This window comes from Rana temporaria, chromosome 1 (assembly GCF_905171775.1).
Source record: "Rana temporaria chromosome 1, aRanTem1.1, whole genome shotgun sequence".
In the NCBI taxonomy this organism is placed as follows: Eukaryota; Metazoa; Chordata; class Amphibia; order Anura; family Ranidae; genus Rana; species Rana temporaria.
In genome coordinates, this window is record NC_053489.1 from 521,553,668 (window position 1) to 521,572,431 (window position 18,764).

An 18,764-nucleotide genomic window follows, 5' to 3' on the forward strand; every position below is an offset into this window, starting at 1 on the left:
CCCCCAAACATTATATATATTTTTTAGTAGAGACCCTAGAGCAGTGGTTCTTAACCTTGTTGGAGGTACTGAACCCCACCAGTTTCATATGCGCATTCGCCGAACCCTTCTTAATTGGAAAAATTAAAATATGATTTTTTTCAAATTCAAAACATAGGTACGGTATATATTTAGGTATATATTTATCTAAATCTAAGCACTGTGCAACAGCTGGGATCCTATCGATTTAACTATTTTGCAACTTCTACCAAAGGCTTGCATTAAAATTAGCAGCAAACATTCGCACAAGAAAGGCATGAGCCTCATAGCACTGTACTCCATATCATTATTATTTTTTTTTTTTATTATTATTTTTTTGTTTGTGGTCCACCTTTAAAATCCTTTCTAGGTTTGGTATATGTTATATATCATATATATCATTTACTTACTTAATAAGCCACTACCGTTCAGAATCAGCCAGAATGTTTATCCGTCTCCAGTCCACATGCCCTACTAGTCATCCTGGACCTCCGGCGCTCAGGCCGCTCTCCCTCAATCCCAGACACACTGCCAGTGGCCGGGCAACATGACTTGTCTGAGTCTCTGTCTCACCTGCTCTTCCGAATCCTGTCTTTCCACGATATGCGGCGCTGCCTGCAGTGCCACTGCCACGGTCGGTGAAGTGATCCGGACCGCGGAGGAGATGACGGTGGCATCGGAGTGACAGCGAGGCAGAGGCGGGAGACTCCAAGCGCATGCGCCACCCGCCGTGATCACAGACAGGCCAGCTCAGGCCAGGCCACATGACCTATTCACCCAATCACAGCACGCTGGCTCGCCATTGTCGAGACTGAACATGGCCGGTCCGGTGCACAGACACAGTGACACGGTGAATACAAATTAATAGTGACACAGTCCACACTGGCACCCCCCTAAATGTTGCTCCCTACGCCAGTGTGTATAGGTGTGTGTCTTGACCTCCGCCGAACCCGTGAGACTGACTCACCGAACCCCTGGGGTTCGATCGAACCCAGGTTAAGAACCACTGACCTAGAGAATAAAATGGCGGTTGTTGCAATATTTTATGTTTCACTGTATTTGCGCAGCAGTCTTTTTAAATGCAATTTTTTGGGAAAAAAATGACTTTAATGAATTAAAAAAAAAAAACTACCCAATAAAGTTAGCCAATTTTTTTTTTTTTTTTGGATAATTGTAAAAGATTTTACGCCGTGAGAATCGTGAGAGAATTGTGATCTTCATTCTAAGCAAAAAAATTGTGATTCTCATTTTGGCCAGAATCGTGCAGCTCTAGCTCCCGCTCCTGTCAGAGAGAGAAATGCTAATCTTCTGTTCATACAATGTATGAACAGAAGATCAGTCATTTCCCCTAGTGAGGCCACCCCCCCCTACAGTTAGAACACACCCAGGGAACATACTTAACCCCTTCCCCGCCCCCTAGTGTTAACCCCTTCACTGCCAGTGGCATTTTTATAGTAATCCAATGCATTTTTATAGCACTGATGGCTATAAAATGCCAATGGTCCCAAAAATGTGTCCGCCATAATGTCGCAGTACCGAAAAAAAAATCACTGATCTCCGCCATTACTAGTAAAAAAAAAAAATATTAATAAAAATGCCATCAAAATACCCCCTATTTTGTAAACGCTATAACTTTTGCGCAATTTGCGTTATTTTACGCTTTTTGCGTTATTTTTCGTAAAAAAAAATGTAGAAGAATACGTATCGGCATAAACTGAGGGAAAAAAAAGTTGTTTTATATATTTTTGGGGGATATTTATTATAGCAAAAAGTAAAAAAATATTAATTTTTATCAAAATTGTCGCTCTATTTTTGTTTATAGCGCAAAAACTAAAAACCGCAGAGGTGATCAAATACCACCAAAAGAAAGCTCTATTTGTGGGGAAAAAAAGGACGCCAATTTTGTTTGGGAGCCATGTCGCACGACCGCGCAATTGTCAGTTAAAGCGACGCAGTGCCGAATCACAAAAAGTGCTCTGGTCTTCGACCAGCAATATGGTCCGGGGGTTAAGTGCCTTTTTTACTTCTTCGTGGTGCGTTAAAGCCCCCCCTTTTTTATTTTTTTATTTTTTTTAACAAGAGAAAGCGTTAAAGCCCTTTGAATTGAACGGGCTGACGACCCACCCTAGCCAACGTGCCACCATTTTATTAGTAGTAGTCTGTAAGCAGAATTCGGTTAGATTGGAGCTGCCTAATATAGGCATGTGTGCGAGTTTCAAGTATGATTCTCTTTTTGCCTTTTTTTTAGATGCTGGCTTTCTTCCAAGGGATTTTTACCTTCTATCACCAAGGATATGAACTTGCTAAAGATTTTAGCCACTACAAGTTGGAGTTACAGATCAATATTCAAAATGTAAGTACCAATATTGCTATAATATAACTGGTTGGTAGACTGGTGCTTTTAGTTACTGTTATTGAAATTAATATGTCCTTACTTTTTTGTGCCAGAGACTACCGGCCTATGCATAAAAATTGTTTTAACATTTTAGCTTTTAATTTATTCTGATAGACTTGGGGGTTACTGTTTTAAAGTTTTTTGTGTACTCTAGAAGCAAATGTAAGAACAAAAACCCTGTCTTATCCAGTTGTGCACCTTTTTTAAGTGTGTTTTAACGGTGTCCAGACTAGACAATGAAATAAAAGAAATGACAAATGCAAGCTGGCACTCAAAGTAAATTCATCTAAAATCCCTCAAAGGAAGTAAACAATAAAACAGTGCAGCGCAAAACAAATAAGAGTTGGCGATAAATTATAATGCTCCTGCAAAATCAAGTCCATAAACAGGAGGAGTCCATAAGTGCATGTGGAAAGGCACAAAGATATTCACAGCATGCAGTGTGGATAAAAAGACAAGTGACCAGAAAGAATCCTCTCACCTCACAAATTCGACCTACAATAGGTCATAAGACATAAATTTCCATACTGGAGATCCTAATGGTAATCATCAAATGCGCAGCTTGAGATGCAGCAAACACCAATAGAGTCAGGGAAAAGTAACCTGGACTTGCGCTCCACCATGGATAAATAAACAAAAGAAGAGGCCATCTAATGCTCTCTGAATGAAATGTTTAATGAGGTAAAAGCATATGATTATCTACTCAATATGCGAGCGCTAGCAACTCCAGCATGTAAACAGACCAGCGGTGATTGTGGGTGATGTCCGACGTGGCTCCTCTCCCTGTACGTGTTGCGTCTGTGAGCGGGACTTCATCAGCGTGGGGCAGGAAGACACACAGACGTCCCGCTGCTAACAAAATAAATAGTGGCATGGCAGCCGTTCAGTGGCAAATGAGACTCCCAAATATGTACGGCCAATCACGGCACCTGTACCATACAAGACACACGTCTATTAAGCCTAAGAGAGCCGGTCACTGCTACGGAAGCCGAATAAATTAAAAAGGTGCATGAATTGTCTAACATTTGCAGACTGGCAATTTCTGCATAAAGAAATACAAAAATAAAATTAAAAACGGACTACAGACAGTAAACTTTTTTTTTTTTTTTTTCACATCCTAACCCCCGTTTCACACGGGCTGTCTAATCAATTCAGTTTTTCAGGCGGACTTGATTGGACGATCCATTTACCTCCTATGGAGCGGCTGATGTCCGCAGTGACGTCTGCTGACATCCGCCGCTATCCAATCTGATCTTGTCTGCCAAATCCAGGCGGATGGTATCTTCCCCCCCCCCCCCCATCCGTCTGGTGGATTGGATGGGATCGGATGAAAACGCAGAGGCAGACAGTTTTTGTCCGATCTCCCCATAGAAGAGAGTGGGACTGTCATGTGCCTTCTCCGTGGGGATCAGTGGAGCGAATCCCCTACTGAGTAAGCAGAGATTGTACTACGTGAAAGGGACCTTAAGCAGCAAATGCACTTCAAAACATGCCTCCCCAATCTCTTGCTGCTTTTAATATGAGGTTATTCATTCTTCAAGAACGTGCACAGGTGTGGCCAACAATCCTTCCTGCCCAGAATGCCTTAAAGCGTTTGTAAACCTGAGACATGAAGTATACAAAAGCACATCCTTCTATACTGTGTACTTGCCTCTCTCCAAAGCACTGGGTGTCCTTTCTCTCTGCTGTCTGGTTCCTCTGTTACTAACATGACTTGGTTCTGTCAGCTCTTCCCAACATCAAGAGTTAAAAAGATGTGGACAGAGCTTCAGCACTCAGCCTGTGACTGTTATCCACAGCAGTTCTTGTTCTGTGTAAAGGGGAGTGTTTTCCTTCCCTCCAATCAGAGCTCAGTGCTGTGGGCTCTGTAAAGACCTCAGATCCCAGCTCCCTGTTGCTGGGCTAAGTAAGAATAAATCCTTTATTTTGTCTGTTTTTAGAATGTTCTATCGAAAAAAAAAGGCTGCAGATTAACGGCTACAAATTATATAGGAGGATTTGCTTCATCTGTATAACAGTGTTTGCCACTTCACAGGCTAACCAATTACACACAACATGTGTTAACACACAGCATAGTGCCCATTCATGGTCATGGCTGGCGTATATTTTTACTTATGCTGTATACAGCCTGTCACTGACCTGATTGGCTGGGCACCGTTGTACTCGTTCAGGTATGCAGTGATTTTGAATCGTGCTTACAGTGGTGCTATCACTTATGCAAAAAATAGACAATGACCCAATTGGCGCACTGCTATTCTTTTAATGACCTGTGACAGGCTGGGATGGGTCTTGAGCCAGGTTGTATTGATAAACTGTAGTGTAGTCTGCAAAACGGTCCAGGACCTGGACTTAGTGGGGCAGTGATGACTAGATATCTAGCAGGGTTGAACAGAATTGTAAATGCTCGGACCGGTAAGACCATTCTCATGTATGGATTCTAGCTACATATTTAACGGTTCGCCTGGCGTTCATTCCTAATGTTAAAAATTGATAATGCCATGACATGAAAAATAGATATTGCTGCTACTCGGCAATTAGGAAAATGTGGAAATATACAAAAATAATGAATAATATATATATATATATTTTTTTCCTTACCTGCTGTCTACAATTATACTTTCTTGTTTACACGGCAATGTTAATCAGAAAATGTCTTATTGCAAAAGCTGCAAGTGTGGCAGCCTAGTGCCATCTAGAGGACATTTTATTCTGGTACACAACTGACATGACACATCTTCTGTACATTAAATGCTTTTCGCTAAAAATCATCAATTTATCCTTTTTCAGGAAAGCAGTCAGGAAAAAAAATACCACCATGATTACAAATGATATAATACACTCTGCTTAGGGTGGTGTCAATAGATAGAGGTGTAAAGTAAAGAAATTGCCCAGAATCACGATTTCCTAAAAAAATAAAAAAATATTTAAATCTTTAATACAGAGATCCCTAAAAATTGTCAGAGATGCTGTAGGTGCTGTAAGATCTTGATTTAGCCATAGGGTTCCAGTGTAGGATACTTTCATCTCCAATAAGTAATATGTTTTAGGGAATTACTGTTGGGGGAATAATTAGGTTCATTGGCAAGTTACCTTTTTTTTTTTTAGGTCTAATTTTAAATGATGTTGGCATCATTTTAGGCTTGACAACCATCGTTCCTTGCTCTGTTTATCTGTACAGGGTCTCATTAGCAGCCCCTTTTTGTCTGAGGAACTGGTTTCTGGGTAGGTTCTCACAGCCTGCAGCCCCCATGCAAGCCCATACACTGCATTTAGAAATGTTACACTTTTTTTTTTTTTTGGAAAATCTCATATTTGTATAATCTATGCTTTAAAGAAATATTTAATATCCATGATCATTGTAGTCCGTTCTGCCCATAGCTAAGATCTAGTCTTGCAGTAGGAAAATCGGCAATGTATTTCTTTTTGTTGCACAGACACGGAATCGCTTTGATGGGACGCGGTCAGAGGTTGAAGAACTAATGAAGAAAATTAGAAAAAACCCTCTTGAGCATAAACGTGCAAGCCCGTTTACAATGGAAGGCTATCTGTATGTTCAGGAGAAACGTAAGTCTTGGATTGCAACCCATAATGACCCATTTAATATTACCATATATGACTTGACTAGTTAGGCCGAAGAGTAAAATTCTTGTGTGATTTATTAAGAATTGCTTAAAGCTGGCTTTTAGATTTATTTTTCGTTCAGCTAACGGGCTGAAGGAAAAAAATTAAATAAAAAAATCTATCCACACAAGCAAAGTGGATTGAGGTCTGCTCCTCACTGGAACTTTGTATGCTGACAGCAGGGGCTTTCCTGCAGCCAGCTGATCTAGAAAACCTCTGCCCAACAGGCACAGCCACACGTGGATCAAATTTTGATACATCTATGGCTAGCTTAAATTTTAGGTTGTAACGCTCAGACATAAAAATTTAACAAAGCGCATCCCACTACAATGTGTACTAGCCTTAATCCAAAGCACTGGAGTGGGTATTCTCTCTCCCCTTTGAATCAGTCACTGATAGAGCTCTAAGCCCACATAATAGACTGCAAGGAGACACTTCTGCCCAACAGGCACGGCCACACATGGATCGAATTTTGATACATCTATGGCAAGCTTACATTTTAGGTTGTTAATCTCAGACATGAAAATTTAACAAAGCACATCCTACTACAATGTGTACTAGCCTTAGTCCAAAGCACTGAAGTGGGTATCTCTTCTCTCTCCTCTCTCCTCTATCCTCTCTCCGCTTTCTGCATCAGTCACTGATGGAGCTCTAAGCCCACATAACAGCCTGCAGGGAGACACCTGCCCCTCCTTCAGCACATAGCAGGTAAATCATAGGCTGGCCAAACATTATACAATTGTCTTGTACAATTTTCCTTTAGATTTACCAAAATCATAGAATATGACATTAAACCCAATTTATATGCAATCAGGCCTTCCTTTGCACTGCATAGTTAATGGTAAAGCTAAAGGAAATTACATAGGAAAATTGTATAATGTATAGCCCTCAGCTCTATGGGCTTTTCTACATGAGTGTGCAGAGGGAGTTGTGTCCCTTCCCTCCACTCAGCTATCGCATTACTCTCAGCTCAGTGCTCTAACTCTTTACAATGTGTGTGATGCAAGATCCCTGCCCCCTTGCTTTCTACTACTGAGAAAATTCCTTTCATCTGTGTGTTAGAAGACTCTTCAGGGTATGACTGCAGATAAATGGGTACAATGTATATAGGAGGATTTATTTAATCTCTGTGTATCATCTGAGGCTAGACACAAGTCTACACACCCCTGTTAAAATGTCAGGTTTCTTTTATGTATATAAAAAAAAATGACAGATAAAAAACTTCAGAACTTTTTCCACCTTTTTAATGTGACCTATAAACTGTACACATCAATTGAAAAACAAATTAAATATTTTAGGGAGGGGGAAATAAAAACAAAATAATGTGGTTGCATAAGTTTGCACACCCTCTTATAACTGGAGATGTAGCTGTGTTCAGAATTAATTGCATTCAAACTGATGTTAAATAGGAGTCTGTACACAAATGCCATCATTTTAAAGTGCCTCTGAATAACCCCCAAGAAAGTTCAGCTGTTCTAGTAGGTCTTTCCTGATATTTTCTTAGTCGCATCCTACAGCAAAATCCATGCTCTGCAGAGAGCTTCCAAAGCATCAGAGGGATCTCATTGTTGCAAGGTATCAGTTAGGTGAAGGGTACAAAAGAATTGCCAAGGCATTAGTTATACCATGGAACACTGTAAAGACAAAGTGGAGAAAATATGGCACAGTGGTGACATTACCAAGAACGGAGCGGCACAATTTTTTTTTATGAAAAGACAAAAAGAAAACTGGTCAGGGAGGCTGCCAAGAGGACTACATCAACATTAAAGGAGCTGCAGGATTATCTGGCAAGTACTGGCTGTGTGGTACATGTGACAACAATCTCCCTTATTCTTCATATGTCTGGGCTATGAGGTAGAGTGGCAAGACGGAAGCCTTTTCTTACAAACAAAATACATCCAAGTCGGCTACATTTTGAAAACGCATCTGAAGTCTCCCAAAAGTATGTGGGAAAATGTGTTCTGGTCTGATAAAACCAAGGTTGAACTTTTTGACTATAATTCCAACAGATATGTTTGGCCCAAAAACACTGTACATCACCAAAAGAACACCATACCCACCGTGAAGCATGGTGGTGACAGCATCATGCTTTGGGGCTGTTTTTCTTCAGCTGGAACAGGGGCTTTAGTCAAGGTAGAGGGAATTATGACCAGTTCCAAATACCAGTCAATATTGGCACCTTCAGGCTTCTGCTAGAAAGCTGAACATGAAGAGGAACTTCATCTTTCAGCATGACAATGACCCAAAGCATACATCCAAATCGGCAAAGGAATGGCTTCACCGGAAGAAGATTAAAGTTTTTTTTGGAATGGAATCCAGACCTGAATCCAATTGAAAATCTGTGGGGTGATCTGAAGAGGTCTGTGCACAGTAGATGACCTCACAATCTGACAGATTTGGAGCATTTTGGCAAAGAGTGGGCAAATATTGCCAAGTCAAGATGTGCCATGCTGATGGACTCGTACCCAAAAATACTGAGTGCTGTAATAAGATCAAAAGGTGCTTCAACAAAGTATACATTTAAGGACGTGCACACTTATGCAACCATATTATTTTTTTTACTTTTACTTCCCTCCACCTAAGACCCCTTTAACAGATTGTTCATTTTCACAGACTCTGTTTGCTCAGCGGGGATCGATCCGTTAATCCCTGCTGAACCTGCGGGTGACAGGTCCGTCTTCGCAGAGAGACGGTTTCATCCGTCTGAACTGAGCGGAGCAGATCGGATGTCGGTGGACATATCACCGCTGACATCCGTCGCTCCATAAAACTGTATGGAGTGTCCGTTTTTAGGCGGACCTGAACATTCCACATGTGCATAGAGATAGACGATAGTTTTTTTCCACTGAAACCTTTTTACAGGGGTGTGTAGACTTTTTATATCTCCACTGCCCCAGATTCTCATACATTAGCGCTGCTCCTGGGCAGCGTAATGTATGAGCTCTACGTTACCACCGCCGCAGGGCTACAGGTTTAAATCCTGATTCTCAGAACACTTACCTGTAAACTTGCGGCGGTGTATCGTTTAAATTGCTCGGCGCAGCCCGGCCCCCCTATTCAAATGGGGCGGGCACCATTTTAATTAGGCGCGCTCCCGCGCCGAGCGTACTGCGCATGTTCCGTTCCGGTAAATTACCCGACGTGCATGCGCTAAATGACGTCGCCCCCCGACGTCATTTGCCTAGATGTATACGTAAATGGCGTCCAGCGGCCATTCACGGACGTCATACGCAACGCCGTAATTTTGATTCAATTCGACGCGGGAACGACCGGCCATAGTTAACATTGGTTGCCCCTGCTAATAGCAGGGGCACCTTACGTGTCGGGTACGCTACGCAAACGACGTTAATTCGCTGCTGTCGACCTCGCGGTATGTTCGGGAATCGCCGTACTTACCCTCATTTGCATATGACGACGGGGAAAAGCGACGATGCGACACCTAGCGGCGGGAAAAAAAATTACTTTTAAGATCTGACAGCGTAACAAGCCTTCGCTTGTCAGATCTAATGGGTACCTATGCGCAACTGATTCTAAGAATCAGTCGCATAGATACTGGGGGCCAGATGAGGAGTTACGACGGCGCTAATGGTGTTGCGCCGTCGTAACGCCTTCGAGAATCTGGGCCAAAGTGTGTAAATGTAAGGGTTTACAACACTTTAACTGCCCATTAGATATTTACATCATAATATAAAGACTTTATAAAATGGAAATAAACACTGTTAAGCTACATTGTCTGTGTGTTGTATCTTTTTTTGTTTTAGGAAAGGTAATGCATTTTTTTTTTTTTTTTTTTTACAATATAGGACCAGCCCCATTTGGTTCAAGCTGGGTAAAACACTACTGTATGTATAAGAAGGATTTGAACACCTTCACAATGTTCCCATATGAACATAGATCAGGAGGAAAAATAGTAAGTGCACAAAGCAAGTTTCTTCTCTTTATCAGCACGATTCATGTCCTTTCTATAACTTGACAAGCTGTAAGTTATCTTATTATACCTATGCAGCCAGCCTGATTGTATTGCTTTTTCCAAGTTATGTTTACCATTTTAAGGCTAGGTTCACACTGCTGCGAATTCAAAATCGCGGTAAAATCACAATTTTGCCGCGATTTCGGCCGCGATTTAAGAGACATCTGCTGCAGGGTTCAATGTAAATCGCGGCCCAAAAAACGCAAAAAGTAGTACAGGAACTACTTTTTGAAATCTGCGCCGCAGATGCGGCGTCGCACCGATTAGGACGGTGCCATTGCCGGCAAATGCCGCCGATTTGAGATGCGATTTGACATGTGAAATCGCATCTCAAATCGTACCCAGTGTGAACCTGGGCTAAATACAGTAAATGGAATCTGCCATTTCCTCCGTTGTGATATTAAAGCTGAACTCCTGACAAAGGTGTATACACAGATGAGAAACATGTAAGGGAGCTGCTGTTTTACCAGCTGAAAATAATAAATTTGTACATCCAGTCCTAGATTTACACAGCATTGCAACCCAGCAAAGCCCTGACTGCTGGGACAAGAAACACCATTTTCATCTGCTGCAGTTGAATACAAATTTTAGGTCTGGTCCCTCCCCCACCCGCTGGGACTAGAAAGTGAAAAAGAGGCAGCCCGCTGATGATCTTATCTCTCTGGTACTGGTTTCTCTTTTCCTAGAGTATGTTCTCTGTTGGCAAACGAACACTGCAGTGCAACTGATTAGCTCCTTGTGCTGCTTCTTCCTTCTCAGTCTGAGCTTTGCTGCAAAGGAGAATGCAAAGTCTAATTGAGTTACTTATACTGCTTGCAGTTAAAATAAATTGCATTTAAAGTGGTATTAAAGGATAAGTTCACCTTTGGGAATATGTTGCATGTTTCTGTGCCTGCATCTCTCCCCATCCTGTGACAGTGGCCTGAGGATATTCTCCCCACACCTGCAGTTTGAAAAGAGCAGAGTTGTGTGATTGAATGCCTACAAGTACCGTTGGCCTTTGCGGCTGACGGCTTGTAGTTCTCAAAACTGCTAGGGCACTGGTGAGCATTAATGTCGTTCCATTGAGCTTCCTTGACTGAATGTAACTGCCTGCTCGTATCAGAGTTTCAGGCAGACAGCTACGCTGACAGTCTGCAGGCACATGGCATTGCACCCATGATCACAATGTTTTACAGGCTCCTAAGAAATAAAATGGTAAATGCACATTTTTTTTAACTTGCAATTGTTAACCACTTCAGCCCTGGATTATTTGGCTGGGCAAAGACCAGAGCACTTTTTGCGATTCGGCACTGTGTCGATTTAACTGACAATTGTGCGGTCGTGCGACGTGGCTCCCAAACAAAATTGTCGTCCTTTTCCCCTCACAAATAGTGCTTTCTTTTAGTGGTATTTAATCACCACTGCGTTTTTTATTTTTTGAGTTTATAAACAAAAATGAGCGACAATTTTGAAGAAAAAAATATTTACTTTTGCTATAATATCCCCCAAAAATATATTAAACTTTTTTTTTCCCCCTCAGTTTAGGCTGATGCGATTTTCTACCAAAATTTGGTAGAATTGCTAATAAGCATTTAGGTTTGCGCAAATGTTCTAGCATCTACAAAATAGGGGATAGTTTTATGAAATTTTTATACTATTTTTTTTACTAGTAATGCCGGCGATCAGCGTTTTTTTTTTTTTATCGTGACTGCGACATTATGGTGGACACATCCGACACTTTTGGCGCTATTTTGGGACCCTTCACATTTACACAGCGATCGGTGCTATAAATATGCACTTATTACTGTGTAAATATGACTGGCAGCGAAGGGGTTAACCAGGAGGGGGGCGCTGAAGGGATTAAGTGTGTCCTAGGGATGTGTTCTAACTGTAGGGGGGTGGGCTATGTGTGTCACGACACTGATCACTGCTCTCAATTATAGGGAGCTGTGATCGCTGTCCTGTCACTAGGAAGAATGAGGAAATGCTTATTTACATTAGCATTTCCCCATTCTTCCTCTCCACGGGACCCGCGATCACACTCACGGAGCTCGCGGTGGGTGCGCTCCCACAATGCCGCATTTTAAAGGCGATGTACAGGTACGTTAATATGCCTGTCCATGCCATTCTGCTGATGTATATCAGCGTGAGCCGCTCGGCAAGCGGTTACATTATTTTTTTTTTTTTTTTAAAGGTGAATATCCTTTTAAGCCGGTAGCGGTCTTTTTTACTTAACACATTGAGCACAATAAAATATAGCTACTTGCTTTGGCTCTTAGTGCTGATTTCCGGAACTTCTGGTCTTGACAGGAAAGCAGGAACAGTGGAAATGCAGTCTCTAGTTAGTCTGTTAGCTAGGAGGATAGAGGGTGGAGGAGCAGGGGAGTGCCATGCCATCCTAGGCTACAGGGCTGTGCATTTTTCTATTGACGTGTAGGGAAACGCCTCTCTAGTCGCTACATGCTAGGGTGACTCATATGATGCACATCAACACCGGAACAGGAAACATTGCTGTCCTTGGGCCGTATACAACATGTAAAATAAGTATTAGCACATCACTATTTTTCTCTGTAAATATATTTCTAACGGTGATATTGGAATGAAATGTTCACCACATGTCAGTAACAACCCATGCAATTGATACATACAAAGAAACCAAAAGCAAATAAGTTCAGAAATTACGTATAATAACATGAAAAGACACAGGGAAAAAGAATTAAACACGCAAACTGAAATGTATTTACCGTATTTATCGGCGTATAACGCGCACCCCAATTTTAAGAGGTAATTTTCTGGAAAAAAATAATTTTTTTAAATCAATCTAGAAGCAATCTAAGGGTCAGTGCCCATGAATGTCCATCTGCAGCCTGATTAATTAAATTAATAAGTGCATTTAGACACATTTACTGTGGGGTCTAGATATCTGGTAAGCAGATCTGTGTATTGGTGGTTGAGAAGGAAGCACCTTGCATGCAAGATCACACACATACATAGTAAAAAGCCACATGCACTTTGGCAAATTATGGATAAATATATGTTTCATGACAACATATTGATTTAGACACTGTACTTTCCCTATGTACCGTATGCTGCGATCACACACATACCTCAGAGAGCGCCCGCCAGAAAAATCACCGAGCCGTCTCGGCTGTCACGTCACACATGCACAGTCCCGCCTCCGCCATCGGCGTTTGACCATCGCTGGTCCAATGCTGGTGGCGGAGGCGGGACTGTGCGTGTGTGACGCGACAGCCGAGTAAGAGCCGAGAGGAGATGACGGCTCAGTGATTTCCGGCGGGCGCTCGTCCCCCTCCGTCCCCTCCGAGGTATGCTATCGGCGTATATCGCGCACCCACGATTTTCCCCTGATTTAATGGAGAAAAAATTGCGCGGTATACGCCGATAAATACGGTAATACTTACCTTCGTACAAAATCCTTTGTTGGTAATGACAGCTTCAAGACGCCTATAGTATGGAGAAACTAGTTGCATGCATTGCTCAGGTGTGATTTTGGCCCATTCTTCCACACAGTCTTCAAATCTTGACGGCCTCTTCTATGAACTCTGATTTTTAGTTCTTTCCATAGATTTTTCTATTGGATTCAAGTCGGATGATTGGCTGGGCTATTCTAGCAGCTTTATTTACTTTGAAACCATTTGCGAGTTTCCTTGGCTTTGTGTTTGGGATCATTGTCTTGCTGAAATGTCTGACTGCAGATTTATATCAAGAATGTCTTGGTACATTTTTCCGTTTATCTTTCTTTCAATCATATGAAGTTTGCCAGGACCGTATGCTGAAAAACAGCCCAGCACCATGATGATCCTATCTTCAAACTTCACTGTTGATATGGGGGTGTTTTTTGGGGTGATATGTAGTGCCATTTTTCCTCCAAACATGGGGCTGTCTTGCATGAACTGCACGTTTGAGATCTCATTGATATTGAGGTCAGGAGACTAAGATGGCCACTCCAGAACCTTCACTTTATTCTGCTGTAGCCAATGACAGGTCAACTTGGCCTTGTGTTTTGGACTATTGTCATGTTGGAATGTCCAAGTACGTCCCATTCGCAGCTTCCTGGCTGATGAATGCAAATGTTACTCCAGTATTTTTTGATAACCTACTGCATTCATCTTGCCATCAATTTTGACCAAATTTCCTGTGCCTTTGTAGCTCACGCATCCCCAAAACATCAGAGATCCACCTCCATGTTTCACTGTAGGAATGGTGTACCTGTTGACTCCTCTCCAAATGTAGTGTTTATAGTTGTGGCCAAAAAGCTAAATTTTTGTCACATTGCTCCAAATGACTTTGTGCCAGAAGGTTTGAGGCTTCTTTCTGTGCTGTTGTAAGGGGGATACTTTGTGGCATTTGCGTAGTAATGGCTTTCTTCTGGCAACTCGACCATGCAGCCAGTCTTTTAAGTGCCTCCTTATTGTGCATCTTGAAACGGCCACACCACATGTTTTCAGAGAGTACTATATTTCAAGTTATTTGTGGGTTTTTCTTTGCATCCCGAACAATTTTCCTGGCAGTTGTGGCTAAAATTTTAGTTTACCTAAGCGCGGTTTGGTCTCAACAGAACCCCTCATTTTCCACTTCTTGATTATAGTTTGATCACTGCTGATTGTCATTCTCAATTCCTTGGATATCTTTTTATATCCCTTTCCTGTTTTATACAGTTCAACTACCTTTTCCCGCAGATCCTTTTGACAATAATTTTGCTTTCCCCATGACTCAGAATCCATAAATGTCAGTGCAGCACTGGATGACAGATGCAAGGGTCTGTCAGGAGTCCAGAAACTCATTGACCTTTTATACACACACACACACACACACACACACACACTAATTACAAGAAAACAGATCACAGGTGAGGATGGTTACCTTTTAATAGCCATTCAAACCCCTTTGTGTCAACTTGTGTGCATGCTATCAGACCCAAATCACCAGGGTATGTAAACTTTTGATCTGGATCATTTGAGTAGTTTCTGTTGCTATTAGGATTTAAAAAGCGTAAACACAGTTGATTGATAATAAATGGCTTCAGCCAAACACTAAGAGCCGGTTCACACTGGGGCGACCTGGGATCCGACTTCAAGTCACCCCAAGTCACGCAGTCGAGAAAATGAATGGAAGTGAATGGGAGCTGTCTTAATGTACACTACTGAAGTCGCTCCGACTTCAGAAAAGGTTCCTGTACTACTTCAATCTGACTTCTAGGTGACTTGTAGGCAACTTGTACACATTGATTTCAATGGAAGTCGCCTCAAAAGTCGGATCACTGTCTTAACTTAAGCAACAATACAGGAAGATAACATACATTTCTCAGGCAAACCCCTCCCTCCCCCTCACTCCCACAGAGCTGATTGTTTTTTGATTGGCCACTGGAAAGCCTCCTGTCCTGGAGGCAACTTGAAGTTGCCTTGTACTGTCCTGGAGGCAACTTGAAGTTGCCTTGTAAGTTGCCTGATGATTCATACTCAAGTCGTGTCCAAGTTGCCTCCCAAAGTCGTGCTGGAAGTCGTGTTGCCCCTGTGTGAATGGGCTCTAACCACGAGTGACGGAAATGTTTACGTGTTATCATTCATATTCTCTGAAGAAATCATAAATTCTGCCAGGGTGTGTAAATTTATGAGCAGAACTGTGTGTGTGTGTGTGTATAATATTAATAAATATATATGTGTATTCTTGCTCAGAAGAGAAAAACACACATGTAAATTAGCAAGTGGATAGCAGCCAGCATATATGTTTGATGGCAATAAATAAAAATAATCAGTCCATATGCAGCGCTAAAATTACGAAGTAGTTGAGGTTCAGAGAGAATTGTGAACGAAGGTGGCAAGATCCTCACACCAGCTTCAAGGTCTATACACCAATGTGCTCACATATAATTTTCTGTCCGTGACGCACTTCCGGTGGTGAAGATCCCAGCTGTGTATTTATATCAGTGTGTAAACGTCCTCACTACACCTCTGATGATGGCCCATAGGCTGAAATTCATCGGGTGATGTAGTGAGGGCGTAAGCACGCTATTTCCACGGTTCCTTTGAAAGTTTTTCGTTTTCATGCTTGTTTTACAAGTTTGTTTTGTGAGTATTCCTGGTGTGAGGATCTTGCTTCCTTCGTTCACCATTCTCTCTGAACCTCATCTACATCCTACTTTAGCGCTGCATATGGACTTGTATATCTAAAAACGGCCCTGGGAGAAAGCTGTTAAACCAGGATTGTGGCTCCAACTGTAGCTGTCACCCTATTATTGTTTTTTACAGCTGGCAATTGGCTTTTGTGTAAAATGAACCTTTCACAGGCTCTCCTGTTAAATCGAGGAGCCCAGGACCATTATAAATGTTCTGACTGGCTGCCCTGAGAGGAGGTATAGGAACATCCCTTCCCTGATCTCCTTTGTGACAAATGAAGCTGGAAACAATGAGGATTTTTTCCACTTTCCATTTAATTGGCTGCCTTGGAGTACCTTGGGGTGTAATAGACCCCTGATTTCTCAATAAAGAGTACCTGTCACTGTCAAAAGCTATCACAAGGGTAGTTAACTCTTTGTAAAAGCAATAAAGTTGAATGAAAAAGTGTAAAAAATAAAGCAACCTCTTCTTCCCTTTGTGCTCATACGTAAATGCAAATGCGCACATGGGTCCTGCATGCATGTGTAAACAGTGTTTTGCACCACACCGGTGAGGTATCACCATGAACGCAAGAGTGAAAGCGATAATTCTAGCGCCAGAGCTCACGTTGAAATCTAAACTGGAATCATTGCTTGTAGGCGACAAAAGCTTTGCATGTAAAAATTTGGACAGGTATTTCTTGGTGCTCCTGCAGCTGTGGTCCGAGCATGGAGACACCAGAATGCCTCCCAATCCTACACACCCCAGCTTTCCTGTTCCCTCTTCTACCATCTTCCCCATCAACCCTCCGTTTTTATTTATTTTTTTACCCCCCCTTTCATTTTTTCACTATTGTGTACAGTTCTACCCCTTGTTCCTGTCCCCTATTGCCTGTTTCTGACCCATCTTCCCCTTGTCTGGGTTGTGTTATAATCCAATCGATGGTGGGAGTTTGGCCAACAATGGGCCTATGCAAGAAGCTCATTTCATAAAGGTGGAAAGGTTGTCGACTCTGTACTTGGCTCCCTAATACTATGTAACCTACATTGTTGTCTGTACAATTATCTGTATCCAGTGATGTCTGTCTATATACCTTTAACATTGCTTCCTGACTCCACACCATGTAATATTACAAAATGGTTGAACATAATTACATAAAAATCTAAACTGGTAAAAGGTAAAAGCTTTTAAATTGGCGCATATAGATCATTTTAAATACTGTAGTTTGTCACCATGTTGCAAGTTTGCACAATTTTAATTCTTGACATCTTTGGTATCTATTTAGTCAACGCAACATAATCTTTTATATTTTAACAATTGGGTATTATGTTGTGTTTGTGTGCACTTAAAGGGGTTGTAAAGCTTTGTTTTTTCACCTTAATGCATTATATGCATTAAGGTGAAAAAACACCTAGCACTCTCGGGCCCCCCAGCTCCCCCGTTTTACTTACCTGAGCCACGAAACTCCTGAGCGCGATCCCACAATGGTTGGGGAGCATTAGGCGGCTCTTCATTGGAGATTGATAGCAGCGCAGCCATTGGCTCCCACTGCTTTCAATCAGATCAGTGACACGGCGCGCTGGGGGTAGGCCGAGTGATACACTTGGAGGCTATGGCCGCCACTGTATCACACGGGAGCAAGCCCGCAAGCTAGCCCCCATGAGAGAACGCTTCCCAGAAGGGGGTTAGATCTTGTGGGGAGGAGCCGAGACAGCAGAGGGACCCCAGAAGACAAGGATCGGGGCCACTCTGTGCAAAACTTACTGTTTTGCACAGTGGTAAGTATGGTATGTTTAAAAAAAAAAAAAAAAAAAAACCTTTACAACCCCTTTAAACTCGGGGTTTAATATAACTTTATTGATGCTATTCTGTATGTCCAACCAAAAAAATCATCGTTTTGGATGTGGTGGGGAATCCTTGCTGTTTTTTTACTGCTATCCCTGGAGAGATTTCCCCTCACTTCCTGTTTTTGCTGACTTTGCTTTAACAATACAGGAAGTGAGAGGACCTCTCCAACAATAACACAAATAAAATGCTTTTATGTTTTATTAGACATGGGGAAGTCTCGAGCCCCCAAGCTTTTTCGGTCTTCTATCCCTGTTTGTCTCCAATTCCAATTTATCTCCATTCGACCAAATCTGTTATGTGTGTGGCCATCTTTTAAATTCCAATATTTGGGAAAGATGGGAAAATGCTGTCAAATGTTCTATTTGCTGGTACCTTGTTATAAGCTAGAATGCAAATATTGTTTGTTTTGGTTATAAAGATTTTGAACAGACATAGCAATAGACCAGTAATATGACTTTTATTGTCCTAGGGGGATGGAGAAAGCTTTTTACCGAAGTACTGCACAAAACGGCTTACAGACACTATAGATAGGAGGTTCTGCTTTGATGTGGAAGCTACAGACAAGTAAGAGAAATTACTGATACATTTCATAAACTGCAGCTTTTTATTTAAAATGAAATGGTGAAGGTTATATTTCATAATCCCAAGAACTGTATAAAGCAAAAAACCTACTTTGCTCTCAGAGAGGCCCTAATGACTAAAAGTACAGTAGTCCCTTTTCATTTTTCGACACCCCCTACTTCCTCATATATTAAAAATCAATAATAAACAAAATATTGCCAATCTCTGCTTGCCTCTCCATTCTCCAGCACTG

The 18,764-nt window shown here is 41.8% G+C and overlaps 1 protein-coding gene across 3 annotated transcripts in view; it reads left to right on the top strand.

The window, feature by feature from the left end:
* Positions 1 to 18,764, top strand: part of ARHGAP10 (Rho GTPase activating protein 10) — a 333,889-nt gene that overhangs the window by 165,550 nt on the left and 149,575 nt on the right. For all 3 annotated transcript variants that reach the window (XM_040331859.1, XM_040331844.1, XM_040331851.1), the window contains exons 7-10: positions 2,267 to 2,371; positions 5,848 to 5,977; positions 9,838 to 9,944; positions 18,420 to 18,514. In XM_040331859.1, coding sequence (XP_040187793.1) covers positions 2,267 to 2,371; positions 5,848 to 5,977; positions 9,838 to 9,944; positions 18,420 to 18,514 — 437 coding nt within the window. The remainder of the gene's footprint in view (positions 1 to 2,266; positions 2,372 to 5,847; positions 5,978 to 9,837; positions 9,945 to 18,419; positions 18,515 to 18,764) is intronic.